The sequence below is a fragment of the Tachypleus tridentatus genome, chromosome 4 (assembly GCF_004210375.1).
Source record: "Tachypleus tridentatus isolate NWPU-2018 chromosome 4, ASM421037v1, whole genome shotgun sequence".
Classification (NCBI taxonomy): Eukaryota; Metazoa; Arthropoda; class Merostomata; order Xiphosura; family Limulidae; genus Tachypleus; species Tachypleus tridentatus.
This window is the reverse complement of record NC_134828.1, coordinates 26,985,709-27,004,927: the sequence shown is the minus strand read 5'-3', so window position 1 is coordinate 27,004,927 and position 19,219 is coordinate 26,985,709. Positions and strand designations below refer to the sequence as shown.

At 32.4% G+C, this 19,219-nt stretch overlaps 1 protein-coding gene across 1 annotated transcript in view; it reads left to right on the top strand.

Moving 5' to 3' along the window:
• LOC143248732 (uncharacterized) overlaps nt 1–13,155 on the top strand; it is a 40,937-nt gene extending 27,782 nt beyond the window's left edge. Inside the window, exons 11-15 of the mRNA XM_076497407.1 lie at nt 3,345–3,487; nt 6,171–6,252; nt 6,657–6,814; nt 7,633–7,851; nt 8,942–13,155. Of these exons, the coding sequence (XP_076353522.1) occupies nt 3,345–3,487; nt 6,171–6,252; nt 6,657–6,814; nt 7,633–7,851; nt 8,942–9,171 (832 nt within the window). The 3' untranslated portion in view covers nt 9,172–13,155. The remainder of the gene's footprint in view (nt 1–3,344; nt 3,488–6,170; nt 6,253–6,656; nt 6,815–7,632; nt 7,852–8,941) is intronic.
• Nucleotides 13,156–19,219: the final 6,064 nt, after the last annotated feature.

Below are 19,219 nucleotides of genomic sequence, written 5' to 3'. Positions count from 1 at the left end.
CTGAAATAAATATCTTACTATCTATGATTTAAAGTATTGTTAATAACAAGAGCTTCTGAATTAAATATCTTACTATCTATGATTTAAAGTATTGTTAATAACAAGAGCTTCTGAATTAAATATCTTACTATCTATGATTTAAAGTATTGTTAATAACAAGAGCTTGTGAATTAAATATCTTACTATCTATGATTTAAAGTATTGTTAATAACAAGAGCTTCTGAATTAAATATCTTACTATCTATGATTTAAAGTATTGTTAATAACAAGAGCTTCTGAATTAAATATCTTACTATCTATGATTTAAAGTATTGTTAATAACAAGAGCTTCTGAATTAAATATCTTACTATCTATGATTTAAAGTATTGTTAATAACAAGAGCTTGTGAATTAAATATCTTACTATCTATGATTTAAAGTATTGTTAATAACAAGAGCTTCTGAATTAAATATCTTACTATCTATGATTTAAAGTATTGTTAATAACAAGAGCTTGTGAATTAAATATCTTACTATCTATGATTTAAAGTATTGTTAATAACAAGAGCTTCTGAATTAAATATCTTACTATCTATGATTTAAAGTATTGTTAATAACAAGAGCTTGTGAATTAAATATCTTACTATCTATGATTTAAAGTATTGTTAATAACAAGAGCTTCTGAATTAAATATCTTACTATCTATGATTTAAAGTATTGTTAATAACAAGAGCTTGTGAATTAAATATCTTACTATATATGATTTAAAGTATTGTTAATAACAAGAGCTTCTGAATTAAATATCTTACTATCTATGATTTAAAGTATTGTTAATAACAAGAGCTTGTGAATTAAATATCTTACTATCTATGATTTAAAGTATTGTTAATAACAAGAGCTTGTGAATTAAATATCTTACTATCTATGATTTAAAGTATTGTTAATAACAAGAGCTTGAGAATTAAATATCTTACCATCTATGATTTAAAGTATTTTTCATGTAAAGAAAGCCTAAGAATTACCATTTTTTTAATTGTTTCTTTTTCTTACTGTCTTTCTTAGTAAATTTAGATATAGGAAACAAAGGCATATTAAGTACAAAGGATCATTCTGTTGTTTTGATCACCCCATTATTGGTATTCAAGAGGTTAATATAGAAGACGCAGGGTTATTAACAAGAGATCATTCTATTGCTTTGTTATTCTAATTATTGGTATTCAAGATATTAATATAGGAAACACGGTGTTATTAATAAGAGATCACATTACATTACTTTGATCGCCCGATCATTTGTATTCAAAATGTTAATATAGAAGACACGGTGTTATTAACAAAAGATCATTCTGTTGTTTTGATCGCCCAATTATAATTATAGGTACTAAATATTTTCACGGTAACAAATTAGTTTTTGTTTGAAGGTAAATAACCAATACAGATTGTATTAACAATGTCAACAATGAGACAACAATCTTTAGTAAATATAGGTGAAGTCATATTATCACTGAAGGTAGTCTTAACAATGTCAACAATGAGACAACAATCTTTAGTAAATATAGGTGAAGTCATATTATCACTGAAGGTAGACTTAACAATGTCAACAATGAGACAACAATCTTTAGTAAATATAGGTGAAGTCATATTATCACTGAAGGTAGTCTCAACAATGTGAACAATGAGACAACAATCTTTAGTAAATATAGGTGAAGTCATATTATCACTGAAGGTAGTCTCAACAATGTCAACAATGAGACAACAATCTTTAGTAAATATAGGTGAAGTCATATTATTACCGAATCTAATATTAATATTTTTGATTCTCGGTTTTAATGACACATTCAGTTAATTAATCAATAATAGATCTTGGTTAAATCAACGTTCAAATCTGTTTTTCAGAGTTGAACATAAAACTTTACTTACAGAATCATTCACGGTGATTTGTTTAATGATGCTGGCTTCCTAGACAGACTTGATCTCTATATAAACACGGAACTAATGTCGACCATATATAGTAGGAATTTATTTCTTTATTTGACTCTATATCTCCTTCTTGTAATTTCCCCTTTCTCTTTTGGTGTTCTTTTTATTCAATCATAAAAGGACTTCATCTAATCCGTAGTTAATCCTCTGAATTTCTTCATTAATTAAGCTAATCCTACATCCATTTATAATCTCTTGTTAACCCTCTAAATTCGTTTCTTCGTTCGTCCTAATGATTTTATTTTTGTATTTGATATTTTACGTCTTCAGGAAGTATGAACAAATAATAATTATTTGTGCTTGAATTATGCATACATTACTTATAATCTCATATTGCTGTATTCCACCTCGCTGTTTAAATCATGGTAAACGTATTTGGTGAACTTCATTATGTGGAGACAATGAGTTTAGTCTAGTGAACGATAAATAGAAAGGTTTCTAATATTCAGAAAACATTTTAGGGTTAACTCCACTCTCAAAAACACATTCAAATACTTGAATGGCAATAAAACCCAATAGTGTGTTTATCTCGTCGCCATTTGGTTCATTGAAACACGCCATCTGTTTGAAAACAATAAAAGACATAAAATAAAACACTTCTCCTGGTCTTTAATTATTTTGATTAATGACTTTCCTACATTTAACCAGCAAAAATATTTGACAAGAGACAACAAGTTTCCGAAGTTGTTATATGTTGGGACTTTTATTAGTATTATTATAAAATAATTTATAGTTTTCTTTCTATGACGTCTCCGTTAAATTCAAATTTAAAAATACGATTTTAAATATGCTTAAACAACTATTTTTACATTTTAAATCTGTGTGTTTTTCTTATTGTAAAGGCATATCGGGCTATCTGGAAAGCTCATCGCGGGGAATTGAACTCCTGATTTTAACATTATAAAGCCGTAGACTTAGCGCTGTACTAGCGGTTTTTTTTTAATTTCATACCTAGACGAATCTCTAACTAGATTGATTTGAGATCGGAAAGGAATATCTCACACACACACAAATCAAAGAATAAAAGAAACTATACGAATTCCGTAGGTCTTATCTGTATAAATTTTCTTTGTCACTTAAATGTTTAAAATATATTGGTTTCCGTGACAATGAAATTTTACCACAACATAACCTTAAAGAACTCGGTCACTGAAATTACGTTAAAACCGACCTAAATTAGTCACACAGTAAATATATTAAGTTATTAATGTGCATTGCTTTATTGCTGTCGTTATTAACACATCAGGACTCTTCTCGATGAATTATTTGAAAAGTACCCGATTCTTTCCATTGGTATTTAACACTGATACAAACTATGATATCTGTGTGCACCTTGTTTAGTCCGTGGATAAATATAAATAATGACTGACAAAAGTACTTATCTTCAGAAATATAGAGTCCACTGATTTCTCAAGAGGACGACCACCTCTCCCGAAGCTCCTACTCCGGATACTGGACATGCAAGGAGAGGAACGTAACAGTGTTACTCTGGGAGAATTGCTAAGGGTTCAGGTGAAGATGTCTGAGGAAGGTACGAATACAGAGAAAACAAATCAAGGGTGTAAAGAAAAGGTTTACATTTTAGATAACATTACAGAATTATATAGTGAGTTAGTAAGTGATTTCGACTTTTAAACTGGAGATGTATAATTACAATTATGAATGACCAAACTATGATATCTTCTCGGGCGCGAACCCGCGAATTGCGAAGCGCACGCCTTAACGCGCTAGGCCATGCCAGGCCAACTGGAGATGTATAATTACAATTATGAATGACCAAACTATGATGTCTTCTGGAACCCCCGCCCCCCCCGTCCCTCGCGACATCTTTGATTCCATGGGTTCACTGTTTTGGTTTGAAACTAAATTCAAGCAGTTATCTAGTCTCTTATCGCTTAGTGTTTATGAACATACAAAAAAAAAAAAATTGTTCGATATAACACCATTATTTTTAAGCAATGTTATAAACAGTATATTAGATATAACACCACTATCTTTAAATGGTGTTATAAACAAAGTGTTAGACATAACATTATCTTTAAACAGTGTTACAAACAGTGAACTAGATAAAAAAAAAAACTATATTTAAATAGTGTTACAAAAAATGTGTTACATATAACACTACTATCTTTAATCGGTGTTACAAATAAGTGTTAATTATAGTAATACGGTTTTTAGGGTTTTACAGTAACACTAATCTATTCATGATAGGACATTGTTTGAGAATTCACATCCTTACAACATACATGAATTCAGAATATCTTAGTGAGTTGTTTACTTTCACAGTTTTAATGAATATACAGTGAGTTGTTTAGTTTTATTAATATCTTAGTGAGTTGTTTACTTTCATAGTTTTATGAATATACAGTGAGTTGTTTAGTTTCATAGTTCTTATGAATATGCAGTAAGTTTAGTTTCATAGTTCTTATGAATATGCAGTAAGCTTAGTTTCACAGTTTTATGAATATACAGTGAGTTGTTTAGTTTCATAGTTCTTATGAATATGCAGTAAGTTTAGTTTCATAGTTCTTATGAATATGCAGTAAGTTTAGTTTCATAGTTCTTATGAATATGCAGTAAGCTTAGTTTCACAGTCCTTATTAATATACAATGAGTTGTTTACTTTCATAATTTTAATGAATATACAGTGAGTTGTTTAGTTTCACAGTTTTATGAATATACAATGAGTTGTTTACTTTCATAATTTTAATGAATATACAATGAGTTGTTTACTTTCATAATTTTAATGAATATACAGTGAGTTGTTTAGTTTCACAGTTTTATGAATATACAATGAGTTGTTTACTTTTATAGTTTTAATGAATATACAATGAGTTGTTTACTTTCATAATTTTAATGAATATACAGTGAGTTGTTTAGTTTCATAATTTTAATGAATATACAGTGAGTTGTAAAATAAGTTTATTCGAATGTTTCTTTTTATTGTTGTTTTTAACTGTAGTCAACAATATATTAGTTTGTATCTTAATAATATTAGTAAGGTGTATTTATTTAAATATAATAGTGCCATCTGCTGTTCGTCCATGCAACTACTTCACAGAGTGTGGATGGATCTTTAACAATTTTAAATTTTGCAAGTTACAATGGTATTTGTACTTTTGGTAATGACATATAAGGAAGTAACGTTTGATTTCCTAAGATAACCTTCCATTAATTGTACATTCACATAACTTTCGTCGATTCTTCCACCTAGTATCTATATACTTGGATTATAAATTTAGTTTTTCTAACATGATTTAATATTGTTGCCATAACATTTTGCATACAGTTACAGCAGTAGTTTCAATTGAATTAATCAAAACACTTGTAACGCAATACATGTGAAATATATATTCTTTTTAAATAACTGTGTTGTCTATTATATTATAAGTATTGTATAGTAGGTGGTTCTGTGAGAAGACATCATGAACACCATTTCATACTAAACGTTTCGATGAGAAGAAATCAGAAACACCATTTTGTGTTCTATGTTTCGTTGAGATCATGAATATATTTACATGGTAAACGTTTCGATGAGAAGAAATTATAAACACTATTCTTTGCTAAACGTTTCGGTGTGTAGAAATCATGAACACTTTTCTGAGAGATTCAGTTCATTACGTACCTGATTTCAGATCGTTTACCTTTCAAAACGAAAGGATTATAACTAAATATGCCCCCCCCCAGTTGCTCAGCGGTATGTCTGCGGACTTACAATGCTAAAAACAGGGTTTCGATACCCGTAGTGGGCAGAACCCAGACCAATTGTGTAGCTTTGTGCTTAATTCAAAACAACAACAATAACTAAATACACGATACAACTTACCCAGTGACAACCGAATTCCAATCAGCAGAATTCATTTCACGAATCTAATTCTACAAATTATTTTTGTGGTCGTAAAGTTTATACACATCTTGAATTTATTAAAGAAAACGCTACAGAAAGCTGTCACAATGTGTACCTCAGGACGGTTGGTATCAACATTTTTACTCAATATCACGAATGTCCAAGTATCAGTCGTGACCGATGGCTTTTTAAAATGTCTTCGATTGGCTATCCGTAATATAACTTTCCGTCTTGGAAGTAATTTAGAAGAAACATGTTTGTGGAATTGAATCTTTTGTTCGCAGTAAAAAAAACAAAAAACTAAAATAATATTAAATATCCGAACACAGTTTCCTAGTTTTAACCAATTACCGCCTTATATTTTCAGATACTTATGGTATATTTTTAAGGAACCTCGTCGCTAAGGACGGAAGTGGTACTAATAACATTACTTTGATTGACAAAACCGGGTAAGAGAAACTTCTGTGATGTGTTGTTACTTTGTCGTTTGTTGATACTTTGTGATGTGTTATTACTTTGAGAACTCTTGTTACTTTGTGACGTGTAATGCGTTGTGAGTTATCGTTGCTTTGTGACGTATGTTAATTTGTAATGCGTTGTTACTTTGTGACTTATTGCTTTGTCATATATTACTAACGTGTGATGTGTTGTTACATTGTAACTGTTGTCGCTGTGGTAACGGGTTATAAGTGCACTTAACGTTGTAAAATGAGTGAAACAAGTTCAGTGTAACGACTTACCATAGTAAGTTTTTTGACCTTGAATTTACTTTGTGAAGACTTTCGAACATGAATGTCAGCAAGCTGTGTAAATGCTGAAGGACGTGTGAAAGTTTTACTTTATCTAACAACAGATGTCCGGTAGAAGTGAAGATGATGCGAGAAGTCCGAAAATTGGACAAGAATAGCAAGTCGTTAGAGAGTTACTTAGAAGCTTTCACTTTCACTGGAAGCAGCGTATTGGAACTGGAAGCAGACGTGGAAACTTGCCTTGAAAATTGTCAACCGGTAAGTTTCGCTTTATAAAATCACTTTTCTCAAGAAATATCAACCAGCGGGTGTAATATTGGACCAATATTATTTATGTTATTTATTTAATTTAGGATTACAACGCCAACTACCAGATGGCGCTTTGAAACAATGCTTTGCAGGTAATGTATTTTTAATAAAAGTGCAAGCTGATAGAAAGTGCCTTGAGACACTTCTGAAAATCTACATTTGTTACTTAAGGCATCAACCGATAGATGGCGATTTGGGACATTTCTGTGTTCTGTGAAATGTTTATACTAAAAGCATCAACTAATTGAAAAAAATTTCCTCGGGCACTTCTATCTTACTTGATATATTTATTACTAAAAGCATCAACCGATAGATGGCGGTTGGAGCTGTTTGTTACTTAACATTATAAATGAATTTGTCCTTTAAAGTATCAATTAAGAATTTATGTGGAGTTTACTTCTAGTTGTTGATAAAATTATCGTAAAAAATTCAACGGTTTCGATTTGTTTCGGCCTTTGTTTTGCTTGAATAATTTTCAAATAATTACAAATAATATTGTGTGCATACGCATGGTTATCTTTAAAACCCTCTGAATATCGAGAAAAGACCACAAATTTTAATAGATTTTTGTAAGTAATCTTTAAAATTAGTGAATATCCTTCTTATGTGAATGGAGGAAACCTTCCTGTCGGTTAGGTTCATTCACAATAATTCTTCGACTTTGAAGAAACAATGATTTATGAACATTTAGTCTTAAATAACCACCGACACAAACATGAATAATAGGACAAGTAGGACGATACTAGAAACCTATGTAATCTCTATCTTCAGGCCTGTGCAACATTCCTACTGGTAGAAGTGAAGATGACCTTGAAACGGTGTATTCGTTCGGGCGTAAGAAACGTGACGTTAGAGAGAGTAACAACGGGAAGGTTCTGTCGACCATGAAGTTGGCTAAAAGTCTTGCAGTGAAAGCCCCCGATTTTGGAGTTGGACAACCTTATTATGAGGCTAACTATGCCACCCCCGTCACGGCTCCAACAAGAACAGGTAAAAACTTAAAAAGTCTACCTGTCGTATACCTTGTTGAAGTAGTTAACCACCCCATTATTTGTCTCTCAACTACACAGAACATTTATCTCTGAACAAGAGATAAACTTCCGAGAAGGACGTGTCTGTACATGTTCCATCAGTAGAGTACCAATGTATTATTAATCCTTGTTATTAAAAATGACTTAAGTAAAATGTATAGCAATTACAATTCACTCCTTAATCTGATTTACCATAACAGTTGTTGTTCTTGGAAAATTATGATGTAAAAATTGCCTGTGTCTGTCGTATCTTGGCTGGTCTGATGATCCTTGGTATTAGACGAAAGGCCTCGTCTGCACTGGATATGGGAAATATAGTGTGCTGAAATATTATAACCTACCTTTCTTTACTTTGTAGTCAGAAGTTCGTAGAATACCTGTCAGATTTTCTTACCTTTACCTTCCAAACGTCTTAACTTTCATTGATACCTTGCTTGTAAATTCTAACGCGAAATAAATTTATTTTCTACTTAGAACAGCTTAAGTGAATACTTCTCAGATTTTATCAACCATCTCATTGTCCTATTTATGGTTTTATTAACATCTATGTCTCCCGGTGGGAGAGTGGTATGTCTTCGAATTTATAACGCTCAAATCAGGGGATCCGATTCCCCTCGGTGGACATAGCAGATAGCACAATGTGGCTTTGATATGTGAAAACATGGATATTAACATCTAATATTCATACTTGCTTTGTTATTTCGTTCTAAATACGACCTAACGATTAGTTGTTTCTGTTACACATTAAGTTGTTTGTGCTCTGCCTACTACATTTAAGCATCCTTAGCCTACAGACCTATCGCTAAGCCACTGGGGGAACCATATTGCATCTTACGTCAAACATTCATAATAATAAAAAAAATCATAAAATGTACTTTACTTTTTCAGATGTTTCATGTGTAGTTTTTAAATCGTTTTATTTTTTCTTAATATTAATATTTATTAAACCTCGAAGCTCTCTCACGTATAATCAGAAAATTTGTAATTTGTTACTTGAAAAATTTCTATAAAAACAAAAAAATATTTATCATCGTTTTCTTATTTTCCAGTTTTTAAAGAAAAGGAGATAGACATGGTCCCACCAGAGGGCGACATCGTGTGTTTTGAACCAACAATAACGGCTGTTTTTGGAAGTTTAACGTTATTTGTCGAGCTCAGTATTTTAGCTTCATGTGTTGCAATCTCAAGGCGCTGGAAACGCGAGGGACCAGCTAGCAAGCATATATTTTCTATTAACTATGAAAACAGTACAGATGGCTCAGATATCACGATTTCCTAATTTTAAGTTTCGTGTTGTTTGCATGGTGAATTTTAAAAGCCGGTTTTTCTATTGAGTTTCACGTAGTTTTTTTTTTTCATAACTTGATTGCTTCTTTTTTCGTTCTTTACTTTCTTATAAACATAAAACTTGTTTTCCAAAGGAAATATTAACACTTTAACAATTAAAACAAAATACAAATCGACAATACTTGAAAAGGGTTAGGCTTAATTCATGTTTCCCTAATAGTTTTTGGTCAAAACTTTTCTGCCTGGTGACCAGAATAACAACATTTTTATACTTATAGCGCCATCTCTTATGAAATATTTGAACAATGAATATATGTGGATGTATTTTTAATGATCATGAAAGTACCTTAATCAGTGTCTGTTATCAGACAATCAAACTTATTACCTTATGTACTAAATAGCTAGGATTGGTGAGTTTTTGCAGTTTTTATTCTAACAGTAAGACTTTGATTGAACACAAAACACGTTCATGTGCTGTGTAGCTGGTAAAACGTATTTTGTGTTCAACAAATTCAATTTGTCCGATACTTTAGTTGGTGGGGAGATTCACGTCAACATTTTAGCACTTATGTATCTGATAAAACGTGTTTTATGTTCAACAAACTCAGTTTTTCCAATACTTTAGTTTGTAGGGAGTTTTGCGTCAACGTGTTATTAGTTGTGTAGTTGTTAAAATGTGTTTTGTGGTAAAAAAAACTCGGTTTGTCTAACTCTTTAGTTGGTAGGGAGCTTTACGTCAACGTGCCAGTAGTTGTGTAGCTGTTAAAACGTATTTTGTGGTAAAAAAAACTCGGTTTGTCTAACGCTTTAGTTGGTAGGGAGCTTTACGTCATCGTTTTATGAGAACTTGTGTATCTGTTAGAATGTGTTTTTCGTTCTACAAATTCAATTTGTCCAATACTTTAGTTGGTGGGGAGTTTTACGTCGACATGTTAATAGATGCAGTTCATTGTTTTATGTAATTTGTAAAGAGACGTTGTGTAAGGTCTCAGTGAAACATGTTTAGTAAAAATTCAAATATTAAAAAAATGTACGAAAGGAATTCACGAGACCAGTTTGACAAGTGATAAATCGAATAATAGATTCGGCTTCATGGATAGTTTTTACTATTATGAACAATTTATCTGGTAACATCAGTGGTACATATTTTTAAAATGGTTGTACGAGTATACAGTTATCGTGTGATCTACCATTATCCAGATTACTAACGAGGGGTGAAATCCCCCAACACCACTATAGCTTGATGACAAGTGGTGTTTCGAATGATGAATTCAAAATCGTACCTACTTTTTGGTTTATATGCTAAGCCTTGTATTCAACAACAAGAAATTCAACCAGTAATAGGAATTGAACCACACTTTTAGTAGATTACATTGAACTAAAAATTCCCTTTGAATGTTGTTCTATTCTAGTGTTTAACTGTCTAGCTATTTTATTCTATAATTACTGAATGACAAGTTTTTAGCGTCTTGTTAAATGTCAAAATAAGAAATATAGTAACGTCAATCCTTGAGATAAACTTAAATACTTGTGTAGGGTCGTGGCAACCTGAGTCATAGGAGACAAATGTACTTCTAATGTAAGGCTGTATCCATCTGATTCGTGGGAGAAAAATCTAAAATCTGACGTAAGGATGTGGTGATCTGAGCCATGGGAGACAAATGCAAGTTCTAATGTCAGGCTGTGTACGTCTGAGCCATGAGAGACTAATGCAAGTTCTAATGTCAGGCTGTGTACGTCTGAATCATGGAAGACTAATGCAAGTTCTAATGTCAGGCTGTGATGACCTGAGTCATGGGAGACTAATGCAAGTTCTAATGTCAGGCTGTGTACGTCTGAGCCATGGGAGACTAAAGCAAGTTTTAATGTCAGGCTGTGATGACCTGAATCATGGAAGACTAATGCAAGTTCTAATGTCAGGCTGTGATGACCTGAGTCATGGGAGACTAATGCAAGTTCTAATGTCAGGCTGTGATGACCTGAGTCATGGAAGACAAACGTAAGGTCGTAACGACGTGAATCGTGGTCAGTAGTCACTCAAGTCTAATTATTACTCACTAACTAATTAGACGATGGGCCAAATGTTTACAAAGCTGATCACCTTTATAATGTATAAATATTTCAACTTAATAATATATGGGATGAAAAACAGCATTTAGAGGAATCATGGTGTCAGAAACCATTATTTTTTATTTAGATTAAAACTGAAAACTGCCAATCTACCCTTCAAGAAGGAAGATTTAACTTCTGCAAGTCTTGTTTGTTGTTTGTCTGATTTATGTTAGAGGTGATTTTCTTTTTGCTCCTTATTTCTTTAAAATTTTAATATTTTAAACGTGAAAGTTTATTTCACTCTGGTGGATCTTGTATCTGGTGTTTACTGTAAACTTTGACTATATCCTTTGTCCTGAAGTTGACTTTTAACCGAGTTTGACTAGATAGTTTAATATAATTCGTCATGATAGACTACAGTAACCTACTTTAACATGAGAAAACTTTTTGCCGCGACATAACGGCTTACAGAATGGCTCCTAGTTTTTGTTTGTTTGTTTTATAAGTACAGATGTTTAGTTCGTAGCTCCATCTTCTCTTGACCAATTTGAGATTTAATTACTGTTTCAGACTCAGAAGGTCAAATTCTTTCGAATGATGAACTTACCACGCCCAAGCTCAATTCATTTTTATCTTACCTAAAGTAAAATTCAATTTGAGGGTAGGCTGATATAAATCCTTATGAGTAATAAACCTGCTTGGTATTGATGACGCACAAAAATATAGCTAATAAAAGGGTTTAAAAATAAGTGTTACAGATTAATTTACCGTAATCCTGCCTAAACAAATTTCGTGTTTAATACAATAGACACTTTTCTCAGCTATAATAGACTATGATTGTCAACTTTAATTTGAAATGATATTTTAACCTGTTGCAAACCTTTTTACCTTCATGATTACGAGATTATTTATTTGCAAGCATTGTTACGATGTTTGTATTGTTCTATCTATTCGTCTTGGATGGTTCCATAAAAAGATAGTGTCGTGTGTCTCCAACAATGTTCATCATAAGGTACTTAAACCACTGTTTATTTGATGCAGTATTATTTAATAGTATTATTTCTTAATGTATCTATTACTCATACATAAGAGAAAAGTAAATGAATTATAGAGATGAGAACTAAGACAAATCTACAATTTTAATTCAACGTTATAATATTTTTATCTCTGATAAATGTAGACGTCAGAAGCAAACTATTTGCTCCTGATGAAACAAAAAAGGCTATCTTTAGGAAGCGCTCGGGTTATAGGGTTATTATTTTCTCGACTTCTTTTAACACAACTGTTTTCTTAACGTCAGTATATAATACAGTAACATTATATGAAGATTTATGTTTTAAGCTACTCCTTCGCGAGAGAGCCTAGTTTTATTTAACCAAAACATGCTGTTTGAAAGTTCTTTGGAAAATAAGGATTTATATAAGTTATTGGGCTGTTTTATCTGGGTTCTAGAAACTGTTTCTTTTTAAGTAATGTTTTCTTTACGCTGTGCACAGAATGGTTGCTTCTCTTCAGATATGCAGTATTTGCTATTCTATGTGAAGTTCTCACTGGTTAGTATGTTTTCCGGTTTAATTCGTATTTGCTATTTTCGTCCATATTGTGCTACTATCGTTCGTTGCGCGTTATTTTCGTTAGAAGACAATACAGTAACGAACGAATTAACTCGTTCAATGTGTGAGAAAAAAACAACAGAAAAAAAATGTTGTTCGTGATATTTATACAGAGGCCTGTTTGGTTTATGAAAAGCAAAACTGTACAAATTTTTATACCGTATCTATTTATGTATTAGGTGAAGGGGATTACCGGGACAATTGGTACGGTGTTTGTAAGAGGTACATACAATAAAGGTGAGCATCATATAGCGTTGTTTCTTTGAAGCGTTGCGATATCATATGTTTTCAAATAAAATGTGTCAAACCCATATTTTAAAATGAATGTCTCATTCTACACTAAACCACGTTGCTCTGGACTTTCTTGACATTTCTTGTAAACATATGCATATGTTTACAACTTATACAACTGAACACTATCTGTTTTGCAAAATGTACATTTTTGGCATGTTATTTCGTCTTGAAAAAAACATAATAATAAAAACGAAACAAGATTTTAATCAATATTTTAAAATAACCCTGTATTATCCTTAAGAAGAACAGTCAACTAGTCGAAGGCGTCCGAGTTTTGGGTCTAATTCGCAACCATTAAAGAACACCTATTTATCTAGCAGAGTGAACAATGTGTGTAGATCCACAAAGACAAAAATTACTGATAACCTGACTGGTCCAAACTTTAATAAATTTACACGTTTAACGAGAACTTATGGATAGTGTCCAACCAAAACGACTGAAGAAAGCAGATAAGTTAGTATCTCCATAAGCTCGGGACGACAATATCTTTCCTTGATTTTCAATACTGGTGGTCTCTCGGTGGAACAGCGGTGACTTTACGGACTAACAACGCAAGAATCCGGGGTTCAATTCCCCGCGGTGGACATAGAAGATAGTCCAATGTGACTTTAAGATAAACAAATACTACATATGGTTGTACTTCACTGGTGAAAATATTTTGTTATATCTTAACACGGATGATTAATTCAGTGAAGAAAAATATAGCACACTAATATTCTGATGTATTTACTAGTTTTGTTACACGTTCCTCTAACCTTAACATCAATAATTTATATTACTTAGTCAGCACGGTCCAATGGGATGGAAAGAACGTATCTTTTTATCACACGGTCCCCTTGAATGGATGGGGGACATATCATTTTACTATACGGTCCTCTAGAAATGGAGGAAACACTTCGATATGTCATATAGTTTATTACAATTGTAGGATAGAGGGGAAATGCTGATGTTTCCCACGATCCACTAGAATTGTAGGATGAAAGAAACATTTAGGTTTAGCACATGATCCATTCAGATTGGAGGGTGGAAGGAATTATTGGTTTATCAACAGACCCCTAGCGATGTCCAATGAAGTGAACACATCTGTTTTTTACACGGTTTTTTAGAATAGAGGGAACATATCTCTTTATGAAGCCGACTTACAATCACTAGTTTCTATTATCGGTTATAACATGACATGTTACAATTAAAAGATTTATACTATAGCTGACACGTAATTACACCACAAACACGAAACCAGAAGAGATAAAAAATCTAATAGTATCTTCAAGGAATGACAACAGTAACTATGTTTTGATGATAAAATCTTCAGGAAACACACATTTTAGTTAGTGTGGTCATTAGTCAGCATTTTCTAGAACCACCATTACCTACATAGTCAGAATTCCAGGAACCAGCTAGTAGTCAGAATATTCAAGAACCAATATGACTAGTAGTTAATATATCTAGAGGTCAACATATTTAAATCAAGAACTAGGTATAGCTAATCTGAGTCAACATCCTCGTTCAGTAACTAATAGCCGTGGCGGCGTTATAGTTACGGCCCACATCGTTGGTAAAGAGTAACCAAGATAGCTAGACCAGCTGCCTTAACAGTCTACACTCAAAATTAGGGACGGCTAATATAGCCCTAGTAGCTTTGCACAATTCATCTTCAAAAATCTAATAGTATCACAAGCATAGAGGCCAACATCTTCAGAAACAGCATAGCTAGTTAGTGGTCAATAGTCAGCATTTTCAGTAACCAATATACCTACAAGTCAACATCTTCAGTAACCAGCATACCTAGAGGTCAACATCTTCAGTAATTAATATATCTAGAGGTCAACATCTTCAGGAACTAATATAGCTAGCAGTCAACATCTTCAGTAACTAATATAGCTAGAGGTCAACATCTTCAGTAACTAATATAGCTAGAGGTCAACATCTTCAGTAACTAATATAGCTAGAGGTCAACATCTTCAGTAACTAATATAGCTAGAGGTCAACATCTTCAGTAACTAATATAGCTAGAGGTCAACATCTTCAGTAACTAATATAGCTAGAGGTCAACATCTTCAGTAACTAATATAGCTAGAGGTCAACATCTTCAGTAACTAATATAGCTAGAGGTCAACATCTTCAGTAACTAATATAGCTAGCGGTCAACATCTTCAGTAACTAATATAGCTAGCAGTCAACATCTTCAGTAACTAATAAAGCTAGCGGTCAACATCTTCAGTAACTAATATAGCTAGCGGTCAACATCTTCAGTAACTAATATAGCTAGCGGTCAACATCTTTTCAGTAACTAATAAAGCTAGCTGTCAACATCTTCAGTAACTAATATAGTTAGCGGTCAACATCTTCAGGAACTAATAAAGCTAGCAGTCAACATCTTCAGTAACTAAATATCTAAAGGTCAACATCTTTAGTAACTAATATAGCTAGAGGTCAACAGTGGGGAAGGTAATAAAATCGTAATAGAAGCATATCCTGTGTCTTCCATCTCATGTAAGACCGGTCTAATTGTCTGTAAAATGTATCTGCTAAGAAATATCACAAGAAAAACTTAATAATATGACGTAAGACAAAATTCGCTGTGTTCATAAGGTTTTTCTTAAGTCAGAGACACTTTTGATAATTCTTAGAAAATGTTAACATTTTGAGAAGAAACGCTTTGTACACATAGCTCTGTATGTTACGCCATGTATTAAAAAGGTCTCGAAATTATAATATATGGCTCTTGACAATAAGCAGTCTCGTCCATGAAACAGTTTCATTATAAGGTATCCTATAATGCTAGCATCCATCACATCCACAGTTTACCATGATGACATTTTTCTGTGGTAACTGGAAAATTTAGGTCTCAATAGGGTGGTTAATTTTTGGATTTTTTTTTACTAAGAAATGGCATAAAAAGGTCTTGAAATGTAGCAAATTTTCATGTTTTTATAAACTTTACAAGCCCTGCTGAGAGTCGTGAAACGTTATTCGTGTGATTCGTTTGTATTCATTAAAAGTTCTGGAAGAAGACACTATAAACTATTTTCACGATAGAATAATTCAAGGTTCTACTTCTCATACAGAAATTGTTGACATCATTAGATGAATTAGAGCACGTACTTCTTCGTTTTAGAACCATGTCACGCCGAACCATCTGCTGTGTTCACCTCGGAGGTTGAACCCCAGAGTTTAATGTTGTAAGTCTCTAAACTTACCGCCTTACCACGCGGGGTTAGGCTAAAGCATATATTAAAAATGTTATTCAAACGTCATGAAAATCAGTAAACACAGAATATTGGGCCGTCTATGGTTTCACCTCTTTCTTTCCTCCTATACAACGAATAGTGTCAAATGTAGTGTACCCCTATGTTAAGTCTTACAACGTTAAAGTCAGGGGTTTGATTCCCCTCGGTGGACTCAACAGATAACCCGTTGTGACTTTGCTATAACAAAACACACATTCGAATGTACTGCTTTAGATAATGTTTTCTAAACACGATTGTTGAACTAATTTCGTAGATGACACGTTCTTGGATTGCCAGGATGAAAATAGTGAGTTAGTCTATTCAGTTCATGCCTGAGACTGAACAACGTAAGCCTAATTCGTTACACATAACATTACATCATAGAAGATGTTCCAAGTGTAAAATAACCTCCTGATAAGTGTATCATTTATCATATGTTAAGTGTTATCATAAGTGTATCATATGTTACTTCATTATCCATATTTATTAACCTTAACCGTAAGCAGCATTTCTCAAAGGAGCATTTTGGTTATTTTAAATTTATTAGAAGAACGTTACTACTATGATAAAATCACTTTCTTTAGAGTAACAAGACTATAAAATAATGTTTAGTACATGTTTTCGTTCATAGATGGGGCATCCAAACATCGAATTAATGGACTAACTCCAACAATAAAAGCAAATCAATATGCTAATAGAGAATTCGATTTTTAAAATAAGTTGAATTTTTTAATTGTAATATTATAATTTTTAAAGTCTACTTTACCTTTATTAATACCGTTCAAGGGGCTAAACCGAAAACATTTCTGAATCAAAACTGGTCCCTAGTTTGTAGTTGAGCGTAATTCACAATGTACACTTTAATTAATCATCTTGGACTTGTGTCTACTGTTCACATGAATGGTGGAAACCTCAGATCAAAGTGATTCTGAAACAGTGTTAGCATTGCAATTAATCAATTATTTATACGTAGTTACCGTTACCTTTAATGTGAAACGTTGCATACCAAACAAGAAAGTTTTACTATGTAGCTACCATTATTTTCATTACGAAGCGATGTACATCAAATAAGATAGTATTACCATGTAGTTACCATTTCTTAAATGCGAATTGTTACACTGCAACCAATCAAGTATTGTCATGTAGCTACCATTACTTTCATTGTGAAATCCTTCACACCATATAATAAAGTGTTACCATATAGTTACCACTACCTTCATTGTGAAATCCTTCACACCATATAAGAAAGTGTTATCATATAGTTACCACTACCTTCATTGTGAAATCCTTCACACCATATAATAAAGTGTTATCATATAGTTACCACTACTTTCATTGTGAAATCCTTCACACCATATAATAAAGTGTTATCATATAGTTACCACTACCTTCATTGTGAAATCCTTCACACCATATAAGAAAGTGTTATCATATAGTTACCACTATCTTCATTGTGAAATCCTTCACACCATATAAGAAAGTGTTGCCATATTGTTACCACTACCTTCATTGTGAAATCCTTCACACCATATAAGAAAGTGTTGCCATATTGTTACCACTACCTTCATTGTGAAATATTTTATACCATAAAAGAAAGTGTTACCACATAATTACCTTCAGTAATTATCATTACTTTCAGAAATATGCACATCAAAGTGTTAGTTACCATACCTTCAGAAATCCTTACCATCATATAGTTACCACTACCTTCATTGTGAAATCCTTCACACCATATAATAAAGTGTTACCATATAGTTACCACTACTTTCATTGTGAAATCCTTCACACCATATAATAAAGTGTTATCATATAGTTACCACTACCTTCATTGTGAAATCCTTCACACCATATAAGAAAGTGTTATCATATAGTTACCACTACCTTCATTGTGAAATCCTTCACACCATATAAGAAAGTGTTGCCATATTGTTACCACTACCTTCATTGTGAAATATTTTATACCATAAAAGAAAGTGTTACCACATAATTACCATTACTTTCAGTAATTATCATTACTTTCAGAAATATTGCACATCATGTAAAGAGTGTTACCATTTAGTTACCAATACCTTCAGTATGAAATCTTTCACATCAGATAAGAAAGTGTTACCACTACTTTCAGTGTGAAAACTTTTCACCATACAAGAAAAAATTACCATATAGTTACCACTACCTTCATTATGCAGCACAGATAGCCCATTGTGTATCTTTGTGCTTAACTTCAAAACAAACAATTAAAACCTTGACTATGAAATCTTTCCTACCAGATAAGAAAGTGTTACCACATAGTTATCGCTACCGACAGTATGAAATATTTCACACCATATAACAAAATGTTACCATATAGTTACCACAGCCTTCACTGTGAAATATTTCACACCATATAACATAATGTTACCATATAGTTATCACTGCCTTCAGTGTGAAATATTTCACACCATATAACATAATGTTACCATATAGTTATCACAGCCTTCATTGTGAAATATTTCACACCATATAACATAATGTTACCATATAGTTATCACAGCCTTCATTGTGAAATATTTCACACCATATAACATAATGTTACCATATAGTTATCACAACCTTCATTGTGAAATATTTCACACCATATAACATAATGTTACCATATAGTTATCACTGCCTTCAGTGTGAAATATTTCACACCATATAAGAAAGTATTTTTCTGTAGGTACAGCTACTTTCAGTGTGAAACATTACACTCTATACAAGCAATTAATAAGTACTATCTCAATTTAGCTTTTCATTCATATTGTGTAACATGACCAACGTATGGATAAAAGATATTCTGATACACCCAGCGTGTACATAACACATGCCAGTTACA